Below are 25297 nucleotides of genomic sequence, written 5' to 3' on the forward strand. Positions count from 1 at the left end.
GGAAAAGGGCTTCTACCGGGGAAAACGGGAATCATTGAGATTTTAAGAGGCCGTGGAACCTGCTTACATATAATGTGGCAAACCACCATGTAAAATCGCAGCAAAAAAAAAATTTTTTTGAAGCACTTTGGCTGTTACACAGTGTGTGTAACCAGGCTTTTCCATGACCAGTGACCCCTAGATTTGTTGGTTCTAATGGTTGCCAGAATTCCTGGGTAGCCAAAGGCTAAGAATTGTTCATGCCAGAGTCCTGAACAAAAACCTGGAAAGCACTGCAGAGAAAGGGAACATTTAAAACAAAAGGCAATACGGGCAAAGAGATGAAGACAGCGGAGAAGGCAACATCAAGGAAATATACTCCATGGTAAACTTCTGTAAATAAAAACACCAAGGCTTGGTTATTTGCCCTCTGCCTATCACTGTCTGTAAACTGCCTCCTCTTGGCTTTCCTCTCCTTCCCCATGCATGAGTGAGCACTTCACTAGCAAGATAAACAAGTCAGGAATAAATAAGATGAGAAACAAATTCAGCTGGAAGACTTCAAAGAAAGCCACAGGACATGGGACCATTCAGCATTTTGCTTTTAAATTCTGCAGAGGAAGGAGCACCACTTGTGGCTTTCTCCAAGGCCTTCGGTTGTAGAAAAGCAATCAAAGTTCTATACAAGTAATCCTCGACTTACAACCTTTCATTTAGTGACCGTCCAAAGTTACAACGGCACAGAAAAAAAAAAGACTTATGATCACTTTTCACACTTTTAACCATTGTAGCCCCTCCCTGGTCATGTGATCAAAATTTGGATGCTTAGCAACTGGTTCTTATTTATGACGAGTTGCAGTGTCCAGGGGTCATGTTGATCCCCTTTTGCAACCTTCTGACCAGCAAAGTGTTACTAATTTAACAACTGAAGTGGTTCTCTTAACAACTGTGGCAAGAAAGATAAAAAAACCAGGGCAAAAAGTTACTTAACAACTATCTTGTTTAGCAACAAAATTTTGAGCTCAGTTGTGGTCATAAAGCGAGGACTACCTGTAAAGGAAGCTGCAGCAGACAACACAGTGAAGCTTAAGTGGGAAAGGTATCCCAACAAAAACATATGGAAGTGAAGTTGAAACTATTGCTTTGACTGACTTGGTTTCCAACCCTGAGAAAATACATTGTGACTGGATAAGCAATGCTGATACACCCTTCCTCAGCTGATACTGTTCAAGTGTCCTGGATTATGGCTCTCATTACCCCAGGCTGGCATGACCAGTCTAGAAGGCACCAAGTTGTATGTGGATGCTTCATGTGCTGATAAAAAGAGATGCTGATGAAACAAGTGCTTTGCTTCATGTGGTAATGAATACTGGATATGAATAGATTCCCATTTATTTGTCTCTCTGAAGTGCCTTCTCTCCATAAATTTCCCAACATGAGCTGTGTGCACATGGGATACTGATTCAAACAATGGCCATCTTGGCTCTTGTTTTGCACCACAGAGAAAGCTTGAAGTACAGGTTTCTCCACTCCAGCCCATTAACTACTGCACAACAATGGTCTCACCTGATATAACTTCCAGGAGTAGCATGAGCTTCAGGCCATCTCTGAAATCTTCTTCTATGTTGTCAATCTGGGTGCCAGCCTTGCGGAGGTGAGAGTTACACCATGCTGTAAATGTCTGGAAAGAGATAAAATGAGAAGGGATTAATTCTTCTCCTAAGAGAAACTATAAGGCTGCCGGGGGGGGGGGGGGGAATCCATAGTTTTGCAAAAACACTGCTGCTGTGTGATTTATTGAATTAATGTCAGAGTTTAATTAGATTTATTAGTTCCTCATGTTTTACCTCCTTAGCACCCAGGAAATATATAGCGCAAGCTGGGTAGGGGCGGGGGGGAGAAGAGAGCTAATTTTGCATGTCTGGGAGAGTGCATGTCCTTGCAAAGAATTACTCTAGAGTTCATTCGCCATTTTCTCTGAATGGGCCCCCAACTGTTGGAGCAAGCTGTATTCTAGCGTAAGGATTCCTGCCTTTACAGTTTCCATCTCAATCACAGAATCCATTCATCTCCCCAGAATTATACCAGGGTTGTTTTAAGATGGAGTTGCCAAGTCCAACAAAGCCTCCAATTCCAAAAATGGGTAAATCCCAGTTTTGCAGGAACTACTTTCTTTTTTTATTAGAATACAAAGATCTACCAATCAGAGCCAGATGCTGGAGTAGATTAGCAGTGGTGAAGAAATCTAAAACCAGATATTGATTGCTATTCTTTATAAATATATAAACTGAATAGACTTTAGTAGTCTTTTGGGTTAAAATAAACCCTTGGCTAACCTCCAAACATTTTTCATCTCAGCAGCATAAGGGGGGGGGGGGGCAGACAAGGAGAATTGTGTTACTGTTGCTACTGTTCACAGGTAGGAGTCAAAAATCTTTCCTGATCATTGTGAATCCCTAAAGGACTGTCAGTAGATTAAAATCAAATTTCTATCAACTGTTGAATAAGAAAAGTTAGTCATCAGTAGTTCCCCCCTCCCCAACTTTTTTGATGACAGCCTCAAAAATACAGAGTCTGCTGTTTGCAGCCTTGCCTCTTTAAAAAAAGAAAAACCACCACCATAAAGTTCTCAGGTCTCCAGTCCAATCTTTGTACATTATCAACTTAAATCCTTCATTAGTGACTGTTAAGTATAATATGTGGAGTGCAGCTAGGTAATTTGTTTAGCTCCCACATGAAGCTGTTCTTTAGGAAATGTTTTTATTTGAGTTTTCAATCATTGTTTTCTGAGTTTACAGGTTTTTGGTACTGATAAGAGGAGATACAATTGAAAAAAAGAGATTTTTTTATGTATAAGTAACCCTAACCCAGGGAACCAGTACATTTTCGTATAACTGCTAATTTGGGCAAAATGCTGCTGCACTATAGTTTCTATTGGGGGCCAGTCTAAAACTGTTTTATGTGTCACTACCAGAATATGTCTATTTTTGTGAAATTTCTATCCCACATTTTCTGTGCCCATTAACATTCTCAGACTGACCTCCAAACAGCATTGTTTGCTCAAAAAATTCCAATAACAACATTATAATCAACTATTTGAAAACATAATTCACTGCAAAAACCTAAAATGTACCAAAGAGGTCATCTCCTTTGAAGATACTTCCTTAGATACCTCAGCTGCAGTATTAATCAACAACTACATCAGCCCCGCCCCCCCCAAACTTCCAGGCTGTGGCCCATTGGGAACCAGGGCAAAACCATCCCTCTCCCTGCCCCCGTCACTGCTGATCCGCAACGCCAAAAAGGTTGGGGACCACTGAACTACATTGTAACTTTCATGTTTTAAGCTATGAGATGCTTAAAAGGTAGTTTTAAACATACAGAACATATATGATTATGAGCAATTGAATTGTCATCCACCTGATTTCAGTGGCATGCACAACTGACTCTTCCCTTAGTAAGAATAATAGTTGCAATAAGGTTCAATGTTCCCAAGTAAATTAAATGAGAGAAATTATGGCCAATGTAAGCCTGAAACGACAAAAATGCTACACTGGAGTAAAGGCATTAATCTGAAGTTAATCACCCAAAAAATGTTTATAAGAAAGAATGGCTGATATAGATCAGGTGTGTCAAACTCATGGCATCACGTTGTTGACACGTGATGTATCACAACTTTTTTCCCCTTCTGAAAATGGGGGTGGGTGTGGCCAGGATGTGACGCATCCGGCCCACGGGCCGTGAGTTTTACACCCCTGATATACTGTAGATGACAAAGATGTCTGTTTGATGTCTGTAGAGCCGAGGTGGCGCAGTGGTTAAATGCAGCACTGCAGGCTACTTCAGCTGACTGCAGTTCTGCAGTTCGGCTGTTCAAATCTCACCGGCTCAGGGTTGACTCAGCCTTCCATCCTTCCGAGGTGGGTAAAATGAGGACCTGGATTGTTGTTGGGGGCAATATGCTGACTCTGTAAACCGCTTAGAGAGAGCTGAAAGCCCTATGAAGCAGTATATAAGTCTAACTGCTATTGCTATTGCTATTAAAGCAAGAAAAATCATCTTGAAGGGAAAGTGAACATTAAAATTGAACTGAACCAGCACTTGAAAAGCAGGAAGATAAATGGACTAGAAGTATAATTTAAGTGTTTGTAACAGAGTATTGAGATATCTGGAGCAAGATTATTTTAGGATTTCTCCTCAGAAGACCAAAAGAAGAAAAAAGCTTGACTATAGAAGGCACGATCTTTATACTGAACTCAAAACCACACAGGCAGTGAGTGGTATAACATCAAATAAGAAAACAATGTCAGAATTAATGATGGCAGAAAGGGGGGCAAATTTGAACAGGTTTGTTTGCTATTATGCCCTAAACAGTATGTGGCTTGGCAGCAACTTGTAACAATAGTTTTAATTGTAACAGGGAAATCTAAAGTGTTACTGTGAGGGGAAAAAAAGTCATTATTCACAGTAGTTATGTTCTGTAAAGTCACTGCAAACACTGAATTAGCAAATACTGAAATCATTGTTCCTAAGGAAAATAAGAGTTGGATTCCTGTGAACCTCAGGTCACAACATGTTTTTCCACCAATCAATACAAAAATGTGTTTTATGTGTGTTTCTGTTTTAATATGCCTTTTTAAATATATTTTTCAGCACAAAAGTGAAAAAAAATGACATTAAACAGACCACAAAAAGGACCTCTTGTTTACAGGAATAGAGCTGAAACAAAAAGGCAGGGTGTTGCCTTGTTCAACTTCAGCTGGTAAACTGCAAATGACCACGAAAGTATTGATTTTGGGAGTGACCAATAAACTTTAGCACCTACCGGTAGCAAATTTAAAAATACAAACTTCATGAATAATGAGGATCAACTCCATCTATAAAAGTAAGCACTCAGCTAGTTCCACTTCTAAGGTAAAAATCACTGCAAGCCCAGAGTAAAATTGGAGCAATTACTTCTAATTTCTCTAATATTATGATGTCCATACCATGTTTTTTTCCCATTTAAATCAAATTAAATTAATACAAGCATCATGAAAAAAACTTCATAGGGAATCTTCATATAGAGCGCATACAGTTCTATACAGATACGCTGTTTCTAAATTTTACACAGAGACACACACAGGTTCCCCAGAACTGTTCACCAGAATCTGAAAGTCATAGATTCCCTATCCCCAGAGATGATTGGCAGGCAGGCCAAACAAAGATTCTTCTTTTCCTCTTCCCCAACAATTCTGGTTACTATATTTTCCCCTATAATATTTGAAATACAGCCATCAGAAGTATATATCCTATATAGATTGCTATCTATGTAAACATATTTTGTAATCACAATACTGGTAATTTTATTATAGGATTCCCTCCTAATAACTGTTAGGATGAAAAATAATGTTTTCATGGTTACTGAAACTTGGGTGAATATTTTCATTGGGCTAGTAAGGGTTTTCCAAATATATTTTCTTTTGATAGGTTATATTGATTTTAGATTTTAATGCATAATTTAAATTAAGGTAATCACAATGTATAAATGATTCAACACTAAATAGGATACATAAATGTCATATTTACTGATCATTCAATCAGTTTAGAACAGAGTGTACTGAAAGACCACCATGAACTATGGTTTAATTTCAGCTTTGGGCTTCACACTTACCACTATTAATTCCTGCTTCACCTTATTCCCACAATTTATTTCCTTCCTTCCTTCCTTCCTTCCTTCCTTCCTTCCTTCCTTCCTTCCTTCCTTCCTTCCTTCTTCCTCCCTCTGCCTAACAAGACTATAAAAGGATCCCAAAACAAAACAAAATGTCAAGGTTTATACTTGAGTAGGCTAGCAGATTCTAATCTTTATCACATAAAACTATAACAAAAGTGTATTCTCTCTCACACATAAAACTGTTCTATGCACAGACAAAACAATTCTTGCTACCAATACAAGAATTGTGCCAGTTGTAAAAGCTTCTTGTATCAGCCAAATGATGCATGACCAACTCAATAAAGCACTTAACAGTTTCTAAAATGAAATGGTGAATTGCCATTATATGACCATTCAATTGGCTACAGGCAATATTATAAAATTTATTGCAGCAAGTCAATACATTAAGTTTAACTTCTCATTTATAACACGTTGTCATCAGCCAGGCAGTCATGTCTCTGCCAATTTAATCCCACTAGAAAGTTTTTCCTATCTGTGGAGTCAATCAGCAGTCCATCTAGGTTCAATGTACTTCTAGAATGATAGTTCCTGGGGCTACCAATTCATAAACTCTACGCAACAATTTTATCTTGTCATCCAGAACTGATGGGAAAACACAAGATGATTACAAATTGAAGATAACGAGATCTCTGAACCACCATAAAATGTTGAGAATGAGGCAGAGTGATTGCTTGACAAAAGCCCCAATAAATAGCATCTAAAGAGCAAGACACTATTTTCTATTCATTACTAGCTAGAGCATTTCTTATGTTTCTTTTTAAACCCCTTATGGGTCATATGAAGAAATGGAAAAGCTATCACTTTCAAAGGAGTTACCGTAACTGCTGGAGTCACTACATTTCATTCTTCTTTTCCCTTCCCATTATTTTGAATAATAATGCCATAGAGAAGCATTTGCAACCTGGCCACACCCTCTTCTTTTCCCTTCCCATTATTTTGAATAATAATGCCATAGAGAAGCATTTGCAACCTGGCCACTGTCTCCACATGGGAAGATTTCGGCACCCAAAATTAACCACTAGCAAAGACATTGTGGAAATCTGCATATCTAGAGGATGACTGAGCTGGTCTAGGCTGCCACATAAATTTAAATAGTCTTCTGCAAAACACACATACATACATACCAAAAGAGAAATTGAAATTTTATTAACAGGTAAGAAATTCTGCCTGGCTGAAATACTGTCTGCAAATCTCCTTTTCACTGTCAGAATCCAATGTTAATCTGTCTTAAAACAACAAGCTGTCAATAGCTTTCAATTTTTGTTTCAACAGCTGTAAATCATAACTAGCTGAAATGGGAAGAATAGGAAACCAGTAATTGTTGCTATGTGACTATGGAAGTGAGGTTATCTGTGTATGTGTAAATCAGGCATGACTGCTGAAAGATGCCAAAGTTACATCCTTTAAAAACACCATTATGGACAAAGAAAGTTGATAAAGCATATGTAATCACCTGCATGTCCTGAGATTCTTGGAAACACTGAGGAGTTTTCCAGGAAAAATAACAACTCAGACTGAGACATAAAACAAAGTGACTTTAGAATTACCAGCTGCCTTCCAATCTAACCCATCCAATAGTATCTTAAGACAACGTTGTTTTTCTCTGTTTTTCACAATGGTGAATTTCATCACTTGAGAACACAGAAAAAAACAGATTGTTTTGCTTGGATCATCATTCATTATCATCTCTGACTAAGCTAAAATTTAACCCAACATGCAGTGATATCCAGAGTGCTTATTCAGTTTTCCTGATTCACAATTTTTATTTTAAAACATATGCATTTCCTTTATTGAACAGTCATGTGTGGCTCATTTTTTAAAATTTCTAAATAAACCTGTCTCTGCATCAGAAGTGGTATTCAGCAGGTTCTGATCAGTTCTGGAGAACCGATAGCAGAAATTTTGAGTGGTTCAGAGAACAGGTACATACCACCTCTGACTAGCCCCGCCCCCATCTTTTTTCTGCATCCCGAGTACCAGCTGATCAGGAGGAAAGTGGGTTTTTGCAGTAACCTTTTCCTGGAGTGGGGAGGGAATGGAGATTTTACAGTATCCTTCCCCTGCCACGTCCATTAAGCCACACCCACCAAGCCATGCCATGTCCACCAAGCTATGCCCACAGAACTGGTAATAAAAATTTTTGAATCCCACCACTTCTCTGCATCTTTGCAGAAAAAGATGTTGGCATGTTAGGATTTCAGGCAATGGAGTTTAAAAGGCAGGTTTATTTAGCCATGATGGTGCAGTGATTGGAATGCAGTATTGCAGACTAACTCTGCCCACTGCAGGAGTTCGATCCTGACTGGCTCAAGGTTGACTCATCCTTCAATCCTTTCGAGGTCAGAAAAATGCAGATCGAGATTGTTGGAGGCAATATACTGACTCTCTAAACCAATAGGTCTCAACCTTCGTAATGCCGCAACCCTTTAATACAGTTCCTCATGTTGTGGTGACCCCCAACCATAAAATTATTTTATGTTTTCCGTATTTTTTCAAAAAATATGTGTTTTCCGATGGTCTTAAGTGACCCCTATGAAAGAGTCATTCGACCCCCAAAGGGGTCCCGACCCACAGATTGAGAACTACTGCTCTAAACCACTTTAAAGATGGCTATAAAGTACTATGAAACAGCATATAAGCCTAAGTGTAACTGCTAAGTACATCAAACCAATCAACAGATTTAAGGAGCTGTGAAAAGCCCAAAAGGGTGAAAGTGGCAGGTACAGGACAGTTCACATGTTTCTGTAAAATCTTCCCATTCGTTTCCTTAATGACCAAACAAACCATTTCAGACATTCATCTACCCACTTAACATTGTGTGGAAGCCAAGAGGGCCAGCACTTTCCATACAGTCTTAGATCAATGTGTCAGTGCTACGTCTGCAGCGGGAAAGCTCCGGAGTTCAGCCTATATCTGTTTTAAAGAGACCCTACCAGAACACCAAAGGTGTCCTCAGTGGGTGACCACGCAGGTTGGAAGTAATGCAGAACCTTGCTCTGTCTCAAAAGGAGCCCAACAGGTCATTTAGAGGGGAGCACTTGAATATCTTCTGCAAATGGTCTGCCATAGCTTTACTGAATCTGGTGCTATATGTGAAGAAGTTCACAGAAGTCCTTTTGTATTGATTGGTAATTCTGAAAATGGTAAATCCAAAACTAAGGAATACTTCCCTTCCCACAGGAAATTGAGGGGGGTTGGATTCCTGGATTCAAAAGTTTTATTTATTATATAATATATACTCTTCTTCCTTGCTTGTATGTATCCAAGCAACAGTGTTGTTAACTACGACAAAGCATCCAATTCTCCCTCATCCCCAGATTAATTTTCCCAAAAGTAAATTAGATTTTAAACCAAACTCTGGGTGGCTTACAATCAAGAATAAAACTTTTAAGTTTTGACGGAGGGACGACGCGAAGCCAGGTTTAAACTAACAGAACTGTTTATTCAGGTTGACGGCGATTTTAAGGAACGAAAACTCGCGCCAAGGTATTTATATTCTTTTTTAACCAATCACTGGCCGGGGACGAGACAGCAACCGCTGACGTCAGTCCCTCGGCCAATCAACAGTAACATTACGTCGGCAACACCCTCTGGAACTCTCAGCCAATCAGAGAGCTAGAGAGTGTTACTGACAGCAAGAATAATTAACTAATATTTAACACCCCTTTCCCCCAGTTCTGCGCATGCCCGCAATGGAGCATGCGTAGTCCTCAAGGTACGCTGGGCGGCGCCGGACCCGCCCAGATTTTCTCAGTTCAGGGGAAGTCGTCGGCGGAGGAGGACCTCCTCGTGGTAGCTCCTCCCCGAAGGGAGTGTAGCTCCGAGGCACGCCCTTTCGGGAAGGCCCAGAAGGCGGGCTCAACTGCAACGGTAGGTGTAGCCGTGGGGGCGCGTCAATTGTCGTAGGGGGAATCCTCTGAGCAACATCCTCGGATTGAGCTGTTGGGCTGGCGTCCCTTTGGGTGGCGCTTGGGTAAGCAGGGCCTGGTGTGGCGAAGGCCCTTGTTTGCGGACTGCCGGTTTGAGAACGCTGTTGTTGAAGCAGGAGGGGGCCTGGTGTGGCAAAGGCCCATGGATGTGGTCTCTCGGATTGAGGGCTTTGTGCTTGGTGCAGGTTGAGGCCTGGAGCGGCGAAGGCTTCACATTGCAACCCCGGTGCTGCGGTGTTGTCGCTCAGGGGATCGCGGCCACCAGCCTGCGACGGGAGACGCCTCCTCAATTGATCCAGGTGGCGTCTCCATTGGGATCCATCAGCCAATTGGACCCTAAAAGAACAGGGGCCGGTCAGGGCAACGATAGCACCAGGCACCCATTTTGGTTCCCCCGTAAAAGACCGAGCCCACACTAGATCCCCTAGCTTAAAGGACCGGGGAGGGAGGACCCCCAGATTGCTCGGCTGATCCCCTGAATAGAGCGGATGAAGCCTATCCAGGGGAGTCCGCAGGCGCCTGCCCATCAAGAGCTCCGCGGGGCTTTTGTTGGTAGTTGGGCAGGGGGTGGAATGTTGGCTTAGCAGGTAAGCCGCCACCCTTGCCTGCCAGTCGCCCCGGTCCATGCGGCTCAGTGCCTCCTTAGCTGAGCGGACCGCCCGTTCTGCCCGGCCATTGCTGGCCGGGTGGTACGGGGCTATGGGCGCATGCCGGATCCCTTGCTCGGCCAAGAACTCCTGGAAAGCGGTGGATGTGAACTGGGGCCCATTGTCCGAGACCACCACGTCCGGCAACCCATGGGTTGCGAACATTTTCCGCAGGGCCCTGACCGTACTCTCGGCTGTGGTAGAGCCCATGAGGACTAGCTCCACCCACCGAGAGTAGGCATCCACCACTACCAGGAAGTTCTGGCCGTGGAAGGGACCGGCGAAATCGATGTGGAGGCGAGACCATGGGCCTCTCGGAGCCTCCCACTCACGAGCAGGCCCGGCTGGGGGGTTGGGCCTGGATAATTGACAGGTCGTGCAGCGGCCTACATGGGCCGCTATCTCTGTGTCCAGCAAGGGCCACCAGACATAGCTACGGGCCAATGCCTTCATTCGTGCTATGCCCGGGTGGTCCTTGTGGAGCAGATCCAGAACTAGTGGCCGGAGTGCGGTGGGGATCAGCACCCGATCCCCCCAGATGAGACATCCCCCGTGGAGGGAGATCTCCGCCTGGCGATTTTTAAAGGGCTGGAAGCCCTCTGCCACTTTGTCTGCTGGCCATCCTCTTAGAACCCAGGAAGAGACCTGGGACAAGATTGGATCGGCCTTTGTGTGGGCCGCTACGTCCGCGGCAGAGAGTGGGAACCCGGAGGCGGCAATGGAGAGGACTGAGAGAGAGGGAACAGGGGCGGTGTCCGTCTCCGGGAGTGGGCAACGGCTGAGGGCATCTGCATGCCCTAGCTGTTTGCCCGGACGGTACAGCAACGTATAAGAATACGCTGCGAGGAACTCCGTCCAGCGAGTCATGCGGGGGGATAGAATGGAGGGGGTCGGCTTGTCCCCCGCCAAAAGCCCAAGGAGTGGCTTATGGTCGGTGACAAGGGTAAAGTGCCGACCGTAGAGGTAGTCGTGGAACCTCTTAATCCCGGACACTGCAGCCAGAGCCTCCTTGTCGATCTGACTGTAGTTGCGCTCCGCCGAGGAGAGTGTCCGGGAATAAAAGGCCACAGGGGCTTCTGAGCCATTAGGGAGGATATGGCTCAGGACAGCCCCTACTCCGAATGGGGAGGCGTCACACGCCAACGTCAGAGGCATCCCATCATGATATTGAATGAGGACTGCCGATGACGTCAGTGTCTCTTTGACAGCCGCGAACGCATGCGCTTCGCGGCTTCCCCAGCGCCAGGCCGCGGATCGGTCGAGCAACCGATGCAGCGGCTCGGCTAGTGACGCCTTGTGAGGAATAAAGGGGGCGTAAAAATTAAGCAGCCCTAGGAACGCCTGTAGCTCCGCCCTGGAGGTGGGAGCAGGGGCGTTCTTAATGGCGGCAATTTTGGATGGAGTAGGGTGAATGCCTTGGGCATCTATTAAGAAGCCCAAGAATTCTACCCTAGGGACAGCAAATGAGCATTTGCTGCTTTTTAATTTTAATCCCGCGCCCCTGAAACGACAGAGGACCTTCCTTAATACTTCGATGAGTTCTGAGCGGCTCGTTGCAGCGATCAGAACGTCATCGAAATATGGAACTACCCCCGGAAGTCCATGGAGCAGGCGCTCCATGAGACTTTGGAAGATCCCCGGGGCCACGGATACGCCGAATTGTAGGCGGCGACAACGAAAAGCCCCACGATGGGTGACGATGGTCTGGGCAGCCGCCGCATCGTCATCCACCGGGAGCTGTTGATAGGCTTGCGCCATATCCAGTTTGGCGAATATGCAACCCTGCCCCAGGGAATGGAGCAGGTGTTGCACAACAGGGACTGGATAGGGGTTTGCCTGAAGGGCCAAGTTGATCGTCGACTTGTAGTCGGCGCAGATTCTCACCGAGCCATCCGGCTTGACCGGAAGAACTATGGGTGTCTCCCATGGAGCATGATCGACTGGCTCGATGACACCCTGCGCCAATAATTTATCAAGTTCGGCGTCAACCTTGGCCCTTAAGGCAAAAGGCACCCTGCGGGCTTTCAGCCTAATGGGAGCAATCTGAGGATCTAAGCTAAGGGAGATGGGGGTTCCCTTATAACACCCGAGTTGTCCATCAAACACATCAGAGAACTCCTGTAGGACGTCCTCAATTGTTGAAATTTTTACTTGGTGTACCCCCCCAATGGACAATCCCAGTGCCTTAAACCAGTCAAGGCCAAGAAGAGCCGGCAAATCATTTTTCACAATGATGATTGGCAGCTCTCCCTCAAACTTGCCATACCTAACAGGAATAGGAAAGGATCCCAGAACAGGGATCAACTTTCCTTGGTAGTCCCTTAAGAGTACCCGGGATGGGGCTAACTTATTTTGGGAAACTGTAGGGCAGAGATGGGAGAACATGTCCCATGACAATAATGATCGGGAGGAGCCAGAGTCCACCTCCATCTGGCAAGGCTGACCTGCCAGGTGGACATTGGCTGTGATTTTGCGGTTGCCTGAGGAGGCCTGATTGATGGAAGTCTCCACTTCCTGCGGTTCGGAAACAGTGTGGCAGTCATCTCCTCTGCGAGCTGGTTTCGGTGGCTGCTGGCGGCGCTGCTGCGGCTTGGTTCTCTCATTAGCTTGGAAGAAGGCAGGGGCCGGCAATGAGGCTCGGCACACTTGGGCGATGTGCCCCTGCCTCTGACAGCGGCGGCAGATTGCGTTTTTGAATTGGCAGGTTTGGCGGTCGTGGCGGCCTCCGCAGCTAAGGCAAGGCACCCTGGAGTTTTGCGGTGCGGCTGTGGATAGAGCAGGTGGTTTTCGCCGTGGTTGGGCACGGACTTGGTCGATGTTGTCTTGCTCCCGGACCTCACAAGGTGTAAAATCATCATAGTCAATGTCATGCACTTGTGAGGCCGGTGCCGGGTGAGTTGACAGCTGTAGCCGCTCCAAATCTGCTGTTGATTGCTCAGAGAGCTCAGCTGCTCTGGCGATCTCGACTGCCTGGAGTAGTGTGATGTCGTGATGACGGAACATGCGGCTTCTTAAATGTACATCCCGCACTCCGCACACGAACTGTTCGACTAGATTTTCTTCGAGGTTTGAAAAGTCACACTGAGCCGCCACAGTGCGCAGGGCCTCTAAAAATTGACTGATCGTCTCTCCCGGCTTCTGTACTCGTCTCCTGAACGCGAAGCTGCGGGCAATTTTGGACGGCGTTGGGGCATAGTGCCCCTTCAATTTCGCCATCAAGTTGTCCCAGCCTAATTTGTATGCAGGTCTGGGAGCAGCCATAGCTCTGGCTGAGGCAAACATCGAGGGTTCGCAGCATGATAAGAAGAAGCTGCACTTCTCCTCATCTGTTTGAGCCTGATTTTTGGTAGCGATTAAATAAGTTTCAAACCGCTCCATGAATCCTTCCCAGGATTCGCCGGCGGAGCCGAAAGGAGCGAAAGGCGGCAATGAATTCATTTTAATTAAGAGTTCAGTAGGCTGACGTGTGAGGAGCGGAGTGACGGAGGTCGTGACAGGAAAAATTTTCCTCAGCGTTCGGTGCCGGCGCGGATAGCGACTTACAGCAGCTAGCTGAAATAACCTCTCTGTCTTCTAACCTAGGCTTGCGTGGAATCGCCGGATCCCATCCTCGTCGCCAGTTTTAAGTTTTGACGGAGGGACGACGCGAAGCCAGGTTTAAACTAACAGAACTGTTTATTCAGGTTGACGGCGATTTTAAGGAACGAAAACTCGCGCCAAGGTATTTATATTCTTTTTTAACCAATCACTGGCCGGGGACGAGACAGCAACCGCTGACGTCAGTCCCTCGGCCAATCAACAGTAACATTACGTCGGCAACACCCTCTGGAACTCTCAGCCAATCAGAGAGCTAGAGAGTGTTACTGACAGCAAGAATAATTAACTAATATTTAACAAAAACACTATAAATTAGTTATACGAGCACTGTAGCACATGCCAGTAACACTAAGGTTTATATTATTCATCTGTAGTTGTCCATGTGAACCTATGCTGACATTTGTTACAGTATTTATATGTATTAATACTGAATCCTATTTCTAAATGGTTGAACATTACTAGCACCTCTGTAGAAGCATATATAAAAGCAACAGTTATTGGATCTCATAAAGTATATCTGTGTATCAAAAGTAGCAGAGAAACCTGTTAAAAGAGACCATGCTTTATGGGACCTCATGACTGCTTTTTTATATGAATCCAGATCTGGATTAGGAACACAGAAAGAAATGGGGGAGCTTTAATCTTCTGCTCCCAATCCATGGGGATATACCTAAAATTTAATCCTGAATTCAGAAACATGCCTGAAAACTCCCAGAGAAAACACTGGAATAAAACAATCTGATAACCTTGCTTTCTACAGAGTCCAGCCTATTTCCCTTTCTTCCACCATGATTTTCAAGCTCATCCATTTGAAATGAGACCCAGGACATCCATAAAACCTGGCCAAACTCCATATATATACAAAGGGGCTACCCCTCACTATGGCAACAGCACAGGCCTCATAAGTCCTGCAATTACTGATTTTCGCTCCATTTCACTGGCTTGGAACGTTATTGCTTTGAAGCCACTGTTTATCTCAGTTGGGTATTCAAGGCAGAGGTTTTGCAACTGTATAAAGGGCCACTAATATTTCACTCCATCTATGCAAGTCCAACAAGAATTACAAGGGCAAAGTAAGTGTCTCCTTGAGGGCCCACAAGTTGTTACTATTAGGATCATTGCCAATTTATCCCTAGATCACTTCCACTTCTAAAAAGTAAGTTGTCCTCTTACAATGTTCTAGAAAGCATTGGCTACAGTCCAATGACAAAATCTTAACTGTTCCAGGCTCAGAAGAAAAATATTCTGTCACAACTTGTTTAATATGACTAGTATGGAAATAGTGAAGGAACTAACAAAGAAAGCAAACACCTACAGACTTGAAATAGGGAACTTTCAGCAGTGAAGATGATCTTACAGAAATCCTACCTAGTTAGCAAAATGTTGGCATCAACCTTCCTCCCACTGGGTAAGATAAGCAACATCATAGCTCTCTGACATTGCTAAAGTCACAGTGTCTTAACATTCTGCAGAAGTCCTTCAGCTCCTTTTAAGGCTGCCTTGAGCCATACCTATCTAATCAATTCCCATTTTCTTTTTCCACATTAATCCAATATCCTTTAGGTTGGTGTTGCTCAAGGGAGGGTCGGTAGATAATTCTATCAAAACATATTACACTATCTTTGATCTTATCTCCTGTGATAGCTTGCCAAGGCCCTGCATCTGGTAAGTCATTCACAGCCATCAATGCAATGATTTGTGCATTTAATGTGTTTTATTTATAACGCCAGATCTCAGAACATGTTTCTCCTTCCCGCAGACTTTTCGTTACAAAAAAGCAGGGTTTGATTTAATGGCTAGAATGTAAACAACTAGAGGTTTCCAAACAACTTTGCTCGAAAACCCCCTTTTTGAGATTACATCTATATTCAGCAGATTTCTTTAAACTGAAATAAGATTTTCTCATAAACCTGCCCCTTTACTGTACCTTCATAGGCTGCTGCTACAAGATGACACCTATCATATCTCTATTACGCATCGCAGAGAGAGGAGGAGGAATCCACTCTAGGTTAGGAGTTTCAGATTTCATGTCTGTACTCCAGTGGTGGGTTCCGTATCCCAATGCAACTGGTACGGTGCAATGGGGCCCGACGTCCACCACATGAATGCGTGAAGCACGCACGCACGCACGGGCCTTATCTCCTGCGATGCTCCTCAACGCCTCTGCAACGCTCCAGCTGCTTGGCGGAGCGTCGCACAGGCACCGTACGCTCCATGTGCATACGCGGAAGTGCTGAAGAGCTTAAATACAGGTAAAGAGGAAGGGCAGGTGGGTGGGCCCTCCAGAGCACTGGAACGGAACGGTACCCAGTGCTCCTGGCAGGCACTGGTATGCCTGTACCGGGGCATACCACCTGCAATCCATCACAGTTGTACTCCTAATCCAAAGGTGGGTTCCTTCCGGTTCGGACTGGTTCGGCTGAACCAGTAGTAATTTGGTGGCCTGAGTTGCTGGAACCGGCAGCGACCCATGCCTGCCACTTCCCCGAACCGGTTCTCCTATGGGGCCGCCATCTTGTTTTTCAGTTCTGCGCAAAACAAATTTTAGTGGATTTTTTTCATTTTTTTAAGGTTTTGCGGAAGTGCAGACCTTTTTATTTGCAAATGTGCATAGGCAAAATTTTTGAGGCACCAAACCGGCAGCAACCACCCCTGTCTAATCTCATATTTTATCCACGATTTAGCTATAAAAGCATGATATATAATTAAAATGTTGGGGAGTACTATCATTATTTTCTATGAACTGGAATAGGTTTTCACTAAGTAACATAACAACCAGTACAGGTAGTCCTCAACTTACAAGAATTCATTTAGTGACTGTTCAAAGTTACAACAGCACTGAAAAAAGGGACTTGTTTTTCACACTTAAGACCGTTGCAGCATCCCCCTGGTCACATGATCAAAATTCAGCTGCTTGGCCACTGGTTCATATTTATGACAGTTGCAGTGTCCCGGGGTTATGTTGTTCCCTTTTGCGACCTTCTGACAAGCAACGTCAGTCAGGAAGCCGAATTCGCTTCACAACCGTGTTACTAATTTAACCAATGCAATGGTTCACTTAATAACTGTGGTGAGAAAAGTTGTAAAATGGGGCAAAACTCACTTAACAAATGTTTCACTTAGCAACATAAATTTTGGGCTGAGGTGTGGTTGTAACTTGAAGATTACCTGTACTAGAATTGAAAACATTACTGAAGCACTAACTGCAGCAGGAAGAGACTTATTGAAATTATAATTCACTTGAGCCCTTAAGTGATGCCTGCAATCTAAATGTCGAAACAGCAATCACACAAATACCAGAATGTTTAAAAAGCCAAACAAGCACTCTGGTCTCCTTACTGCTTTCAAAGTGACATTCCAGTTTTAAGTGACCTTTACATCTTTCAGTCTCTCTTTATGGTCTCAATGTCTTCTCTCTATTAAAATCCCTCCTTTCTCCTTTTAAACCCGGATTCCTAACTACTTAATCTAAGATACCATATTTAAGAAAGGAATTTAACAAAGCAAGGGGAAATGGTGATTAAAGGCCAATTCCATAACTGTTCATTCCACAACTTATATGAAAAACACTAATAGCTGGGAAGCTGATCATTTTTACATGCATTTTGTGAGAAATGTAAGAGAGGCTAGGGCAGAGGTCTTCAAACTTGGCAACTTTAAGACTTAGCATAGCTCGCTGGAGAATTCTGGGAGTTGGAGTCCACAAGTCTTAACGCTGCTAAGTTTGGGGACCCCTGGCCTAGGGCTACAATCATGTGTCACAATTGCCCTCTTGACTTTGTTGACCCGGCCTCTATGAACGCCCCTGCTTGGAAACATGATGTTGTTTCAACCTACAACTGCAGTTGTTTTTTTTTTTAACTACAGGCAGTCTTTACTTACTCGAGTGACAACAGTTCATTTAGTGACTGTTTGAAGTTAAAACGGAACTGAAAAAAGTGACTTATGACCATTTTTCACACTTATGACCATTGCAGTATCTCCATAATCTTGGAATCAAAAATTCAGATTCTCAGCAACTGATTCCTATTTGAGATGGTTGCAGTGTCTCCAGGTCATGTAATAAAGACCATAAAGAAAGATGAAACCAACAAAACAAAAAACTGATTCACTGATGAGTCATTATGGCTTGGCTTTGCTAGTAGCTAGTAGCCATAATATCTTGACAGCATCTTCAACTTCTTTATCTTTGTGTGCGTGACCCAACAAATGCACGCCTGACAACAGTGCACGGATGAAACCGCGGTGATAAAACCACGATGTCAACAGCGCGCCCACAAAGGCGCGCCGACAAATGAGCGCCAACAGAAGCGCGATTATGGTTAAGGTAAGGGTTAGGATAAGGGTAAGGGTTAGGGTTAGGTTTAGGATTAGGATTAGGTTTAGGGTTAGGTTTAAGGCGCACTGTTGTTGGCGCGCTTCTTCGCTCATTTGTCGCCGCGATTTCAAACTCGCGGTTTTCTCCCCACAGTTTCATCGGTGCGCTTTTGTTGAGCGCGCATTTGTCAGTGAACCCTTTGTGTGTACACCAGTAACTCTGGCATAGTTCTCTCCTAATAAGCAGAGATTAAGGGAGGAAAGAATTCAGGCTTGTTAGTAGAAAAATAAGATATAGTTCCATATTTTCATTTAACACCAATGCTAATAAGTCATGGTGTAAGTCAAGCTGTTTTACAGCTTGGGCATAACGTCCAAACACAGCCTGTGATAAATATGGCGTATATCGCTCCCTGCAACACACTGTTCCACACAGCTATCTAATTTTAAGGCCAGCCATAATATTCATTGCTTTCCACAGCAGAGTACTGCTTTTGTGTAGTTGCTAAGAGACCCTTTTGTCCAATCTTTGATCCAAACATTGCTTTTAGGAGGTAACAGTACCTCCTAAGCAGCAGCCAGGAGCTATTGCAGCAACAAACTAGGAACTCACTGCCTATCATCCCTCAAAACTGGAGTTAAATGCTACTTAACATATTGCCATAATTAAAGACTGACTGAGCTAGTGTTCTAACTCCTGGAATAGTATTTTCTTTTTATATTAAAAGCGCAAGGAAACTATACATTACCATCACTTTAATGTTTAACAATGAACCATAGGATACATAAGTCAATAAACATGACCTACTTCACAATTGTACAAATTCATTAAATTGGGGGTGAGGGGGTTACATAGAATACTGATCTACAGTAGCGTTTGCCAAACTATCAGGACTGGAATCAACATCCCATCCATCTGGAAGGTGATGAGGTCAGGAATGCAGTTGTTAATTATCTCTTCTACAAAGCTTGACTACTTTGATATTCATTTGTTTTTCCAGTCAATTTTGAAAACATATTTTTCAGATAGATATTATATGCAGGGCAGCGGTGGGTTCCAGATCCCGTTCCAACCGGTACGGTTGGAATGGGCCCGGCGTCACCCACATGGACGCGCATGGTGAGCACATGCATTGTAGCTGCCAGCAATGCTTCCACAAGCCTCCGCGACGCTCCAGCTGCTCAGCAGAGCGTTGCATACATGCCATGCACGTGCGGGAAAGCGCCAAAGGCTTTAAAGGACAGATAAGGAGCTCGGGCGGGTGAGTGGGCCTCCGGAGCACTGTACTGAAATGGTAACCAGTGCTCCGGGCAGGGTCCAGTACGCCCGTACCGGGGCATACCGCTTGCAACCCACCCCTCATGTAAGGCAAAGGCCATTTCTTTTTTAAATTACACAGTTTAAAAAAAATTAACAAAGAGATACAGCTTTTACTTCAGAAAAGTATTACTGTACTAGCTGTACCCAGCCACACGTTGCTGTGGCCCAGTCTGGTTAAATGGAAAAGAAAGAAAAGAGAAAGCACAAATTTCTAATATGTTTAATTTCACAATGCTTGTGGGTATACAATACTTTTTGTTGTTCCATTGTCTTTTCAGATATAGAGATTGCCTGGTTTGAACACACAACATATAATTGTCCATGTGAGAAACAATTTTCAATTGCTGGAAAGACGTTGGACCGGGCACATTTACCAAAAGCATGTGAAGAAAGAAACATTCCCATTCCTCTGGGCAGGGTCATGCTGTTGCCAGCAGCGGCAAGGTTCGTGAGGGTCTTGCCCACCTGGCGGGCCCTGCTACTTGTTACATCGGCCACAGCTCCCCCAGCAGCGGCAGCCCCCACATGGAAGTGAGCCACGGTGGCCCCTGCAAGAGCCGCCATGGAGGACGCTCCCACAGGCCTTGGCCTGGCACCCTCCAAGCTCCCCGCAATGGGCAGTTTCTGGAATGACCTGCTGGATGGGGCCCCTCTGGAGATGGGCGGGGGGACCCCAGCGTGGGAGGGAGGCTGGGGGTGTCCCCCATGGGCATAGTGGGGCGGCAGGTGGGTGCTGCCGTTGGTCAGGCCTCAGGGCTGCTGGGCCGAGTGAGGCTGGTTGGGGGAGACAGCGCCGGGGCTGTCAGCCTCATGGAAGTTGTTGAGCATCTCCTCAGAGGATCTGCGCTCGGACTCCAAGCCGATGGCCCATGAGAGCGAGACATCCAGGATCTCGGAGGAGGAGAAGTCTTTAGTGTGTGACTCGTCCAGGTCATCGTAGCTCTCCGTGTCTTTGGCGATGCTGTTGTTGGAGCTGAGGCTGGGCTAGATTTGCACCGGGGTCCCAGTGATCTGGAAGCCACTCTTCTTCTTCAACTGGGCGCCCGCCGGATCCCCAACGCCTCTTCCTTCCTGCAACAGCAGCACCAGGCTCTGCGGCGGAGGAACCCCGGGAGGGCAGGAGGAGATGGAGGCGGCATCGGCTGGGCCAGCAGGCTGGGCAGGAAGTCCTCAGAGTCGGCTCTGCTGCAGCTGCTGCTGCCGGCCCGCCAAGGCAGCATCGTGGGCTGCGCCATCTTCCTCTCCCATGGCTCTGCCGCTGAGTCAGGCTGCTGCTGCTGCTGCTGCATTACGGCTGGTGGGAGGAAGGCCCGACGCCACTATCAATGACGACAATGCCTCCCTCCGGCGCTGGACTGGCCAGGCTGAGGAGAGGTGGAGGAGGAGGCCGCTGCCCCTGATCCGGCTTCCCTCAGCGACGGCGGCAAGAGGAGGCCGCCGGCATTCCCTGAGGAGCAGGAGGAAGAAGTCGTCCCCTGCAATGTGGACACGAGGCAGCCCCTGCCGGCCACGGTCCCATCCAGAGATGCCACCGCTGCTGCAACCACCACCTCATGTGGCACCCAGCGGCCACCCCAGATGCGCTGCACCTCAGACTGATGACAACGACGATGCTCTGTCGGAGCCGCCTTGGCGAGTGTGTAGCTGGCTCACTGTGAGGGCGGGTGGAGAGCACGCGGGGCCGGCCGGGCTGAGGAAACACTCCACCTATGCCTCCTCTGGAGCTCCGCTGGGCTGGGCAGGGGGAGGCTGGCTTAAGGGCGGGGGAGGCCAGCTTAAGGGCGGGGGAAGGCAGCCAAGGGATGGCACAGGCACTGTCCCACTGCAGACAACAAAGGCCTGTGGGAGGAAAGGGGAGAGGGCGGCTGAAGGGCTTCAGCTCCCCTTGGCGGAAATGGCCAAAGCTTGTCGGAGGAGGGCCGGAAAGGGGAAAGGGTGCAGCCGCAGCCCAGCCACACATATAAAGGGACCGTTGAGACAAAACTGAAGAGAGGTCGAACTGTTCTGAATATACTATACTCACGAAATGAACACTATGGTAAACGACACAGCTCGATTCCAATGCAATGTCACACAAAATAATTAAATCAAAATGAAAATAAACCGAAATCTATGAAAATTCAATATAACAATGCAATCGGAAACATTGTAATGGAATCGTGAAATATTTAGTATGTGTGTTGCTTTTACGTCCAACAGATGGCGCTGGTTTTAAAAAAGCATGTTTTTACCTGTCACACGTGTGACATCTATATAATATAGGTATATAAAAACACGTGTGTATTTGAATGCAACGTTATGTCAAAATTTCAAAGAAATCGGTGAAGAACTTTTGGAGATTTACGATTTGGAACAAACAAACATTTACATTTTTATTTATATAGATAACTAACAATATGATGGAGAATGGACACATTTTGTAAAAATAAGATTTTTGTGGAATTATTTGCTTAATTTCATAACCTATAACACCTATTAGAAAATAATGTCACATGATTCATAAAGTTTCAATGCAAAGATGACCTTTTTGTAAATAAATACAAACCTACATTAAGGTAAAGGTAAAGGTTCTCCCTACACTTGCGTGCTAGTTGTTTCCGGCTCTAGGGGCGGTGCTCATCTCCATTTCTAAGCCGAGAAGCCAGCATTGTCCGAAGACGTCTCTGTGGTCATGTGGCTGGCATGTCTAAACGCTGAAGGCACACGGAACGCTGTTACCTTCCCACCAAAGGTGGTCCCTATTTTTCTACTTACATTTTTACGTACTTTCGAACTGCTAGGTTGATAGAAGCTGGAACAAGTAACAGGAGCTCACTCCGTTACACAGCACTAGGGAATCAAAACGCTGAACTACTGATCTTCTGATTGACAAGCTCAGCATCTTAGCCACTGACCTTACATTACCCGTACATAATTGACACAAGTACAGTAAATTATGCACTGTGATGTCAAGATGGGTGTTGGGTCATTTCTTCAATGTTTCTGTGGCAGCTTTGAAAAAAAACACTGTAGCTCAATTTTGCTGGTTTACACTTGCTAAATTACCATGTTCATAGCTAAAAGCTGCCTGAGAATTTTAGGAGCTGCTATACTGAATAGTAGCTTGGCATCAAGTTGGAGAATGTCACTATAAACCAACCTACATCTTCCCAGTAGATGAATAGTAGATAAAGCTAAAAAATACCCATAATCTGTTTCAATAATAATTAGTCTTGGGATGATAATTGCTGAGTGGGATAAGAATCACTTAAAATCTTATGCCAAGGAAAGTGACTTATAGGAGGGTAAAGATTTAATGGCAGGCAACAAAATGAAATGGTGCCAAAAGCACAAAAGGAAAGGAATATTTCCAATGACAGAATATTACAGTGGAGTGATATTTTTTCACTTCAATAACCAATTTGGTGTAGTGGTTAAGTGCTGGTCTAGTCACTAGAAGTCTGTGAGTTCTGGTCCCACCTTCTGCAGGAAAACCAGCTGGGTAAAATAAAAAGTGCTCACCAAATATTGACAGCAAATTGTTAGGGCTTCTAAGAGTAAAATTGCTTCAAATCTGACTTTGGCTTGATAACTCATAATATCTAAGAATGGGACCAAGAACAGGTCACTCTCCCTTAGCCCAGCTTATTTCACCAGGATTGTTGTTGAGGGGGAAATGGGAGGAGGAAGGTGGGATATGACCGGTACGCTCCAGTACGGGCGTACCTGTGCCTGCTGGGAGTATCAGGTACTGTTCCGGCACGGTGCTCCGGAGGGGACACCCGCCCTCCTTACGCGTGCATGTGGTGAATGCCCAGCCCCGTTGCACCATACCGGTTGCACCGAACCCACCACTGAAGGAATGTTATGTTTGCTTGCTGCGTTGAGTAAAAATAACGTAACTTTTTAAAAAATCTGATAAACAAATAATAAAATAGCACACATCAACTGGCCAATTGGAAGTAAAAACAATTTTACATGCACTGTAAAATGTTATGCCCTGAACATTTCAAGGAGAAATGAACATCTCCGTTACCTTTTAAGTGCAGATGTATGAATGGAGAAACTTTCAACAACAGAATAATAAAGAATAACAAGAGCTGGGCTATTGCCTTCTAATGAACCCAGTAACACTTTGCTATGACCTGAAAAGAAATAGTAATTATACAGGAATGTCAGTTGCATCAGACTGCCGCAGAATGGTATTGCTTAGTAGAATGAATTCCTTATTCTTTTGCAATCTTCTGCAAAATTGAATCTAGAGATTTGGAGAAAACGCCAAACTCCACATTTGTGTTTATAGGGGAAGCAGCAGGACTGAACAGAAAGTGGATTTAAAATTTGAGCACAAGCTACAAACTACAGCTAATTTGATCCTGCTGAGGCTATACTAAATTGTATGTTGTAAGTCAGTATTTTCAAGACTACAGAACTTCCCTGACCATATGTCATTATTATTTTTAAAGGAATTGGAATGAAAGGAATATTGAAATAAAATAGGTGTCAATAATAGTGTTTATTTTCCCTTGCAATTAATGCATTGATTGTCAATTTTCATGAAATGCATGAGCTTGAATATGATGCCACATTTTATGAGTAGAAACAATGTCTTAGATTTGGCGCAAAATGCAAGAAAAACTCAATCAAGCCTCTTTTTATTATTTATTGGTTTGTTTTGTTTATTTGTTTATTTCAATTTATACAGCTGCCCATCTCATATGGGTAACTCTGGGCAGCTCACAACAATTAAAAACAATAGCAAAAATAGAAGAAAATGTAAATAACAACTATACAACCAGACACATGGTTAAAAAGTCAGTTAAACGCAAAATCTAATCACAGTCAACAGGTAAACACAATTAATTCAGGATAACTATTAAAGAGCCTCACCACTGTCACCGGACCTTTTCTTTTCCCTCAGGCTTGCCAAACTAGGACAGACTTTTCTCACATTGCCGCCTTCTTGGCACTCACCATAACCTAACAATAGTAATAGATGCCCAGTACATGAGATTATGGGTAGTGGGTAGGACAATCCCCTCCCAATTCAAGTTGCTTGGGAAACACTGATGCAACATTGAACATAGATTAACAATCGCGGTTGTAAACCTCTTATCTAATTATTTGTGAGTCTTAAATATGCTGCATGACTAATTAATGATTTAGAAACTTTCTTTTATTAACTGATTTCATAATCTTAAATGTCAGCTAATACTAAATATGATTTTTTTCTTTGATCTGCAAATTTTTGTCATAATTTAGAACTTGGACAGAATTTCTTAATAAGAGTTTTACTACATGTAGATGGTTTAGGACATATTCTTTTTGTAGAGTAATACTAGGTTGCCAAACGTATGTACTGAAAACAATTAAACTGCAGAATTCCAAAGCTATAGTGGTGCTGTATTTATTATTTTTCACCTTCTAAATTAAGATATTTGTCAGGGTTCATTGGAAAGAAAAAGTATCATACAGGTCTTTTCTGGGAGGAAAAAAAATCAAATCTAGCCAATGTTTTATAGAAAAAACATAATTTCAGAATACATATTTTAAAGAAATTAGTTATGCTGCACCCATTTTGGTTGAAAGGATTTTGGATTTTCCAACTATGTATATTTGTGTGTGTGTGTGTACACGTGTACACACATACACACACATATATGTATATGTACATTTGCATTCACACAGAAACACACACGCACTTCCATCATTAATCCCTCCAGATCTTCTAGCTATCACCTTTGGGCTCAATTAGCAATACTGCAGCATTGCATTTACCTAAAAGATTGATTTAACATTAGACACAGTAGGA

The 25297-nt window shown here is 44.2% G+C and overlaps 1 protein-coding gene across 3 annotated transcripts in view; it reads right to left on the minus strand.

Annotated features, from left to right (window-relative positions):
- The window catches only part of ACTN1 (actinin alpha 1), a 127352-nt gene that overhangs the window by 56499 nt on the left and 45556 nt on the right, over window positions 1–25297 (minus strand). For all 3 annotated transcript variants that reach the window (XM_087721386.1, XM_087721378.1, XM_087721393.1), the window contains exon 2: window positions 1546–1660. In XM_087721386.1, coding sequence (XP_087577512.1) covers window positions 1546–1660 — 115 coding nt within the window. The remainder of the gene's footprint in view (window positions 1–1545; window positions 1661–25297) is intronic.

The sequence above is a fragment of the Thamnophis sirtalis genome, unplaced genomic scaffold (assembly GCF_051295495.1).
Source record: "Thamnophis sirtalis isolate CommonGarterSnake01/CBP01778 unplaced genomic scaffold, rThaSir2_p1.2 scaffold_1, whole genome shotgun sequence".
NCBI classification, from domain to species: domain Eukaryota; kingdom Metazoa; phylum Chordata; class Lepidosauria; order Squamata; family Natricidae; genus Thamnophis; species Thamnophis sirtalis.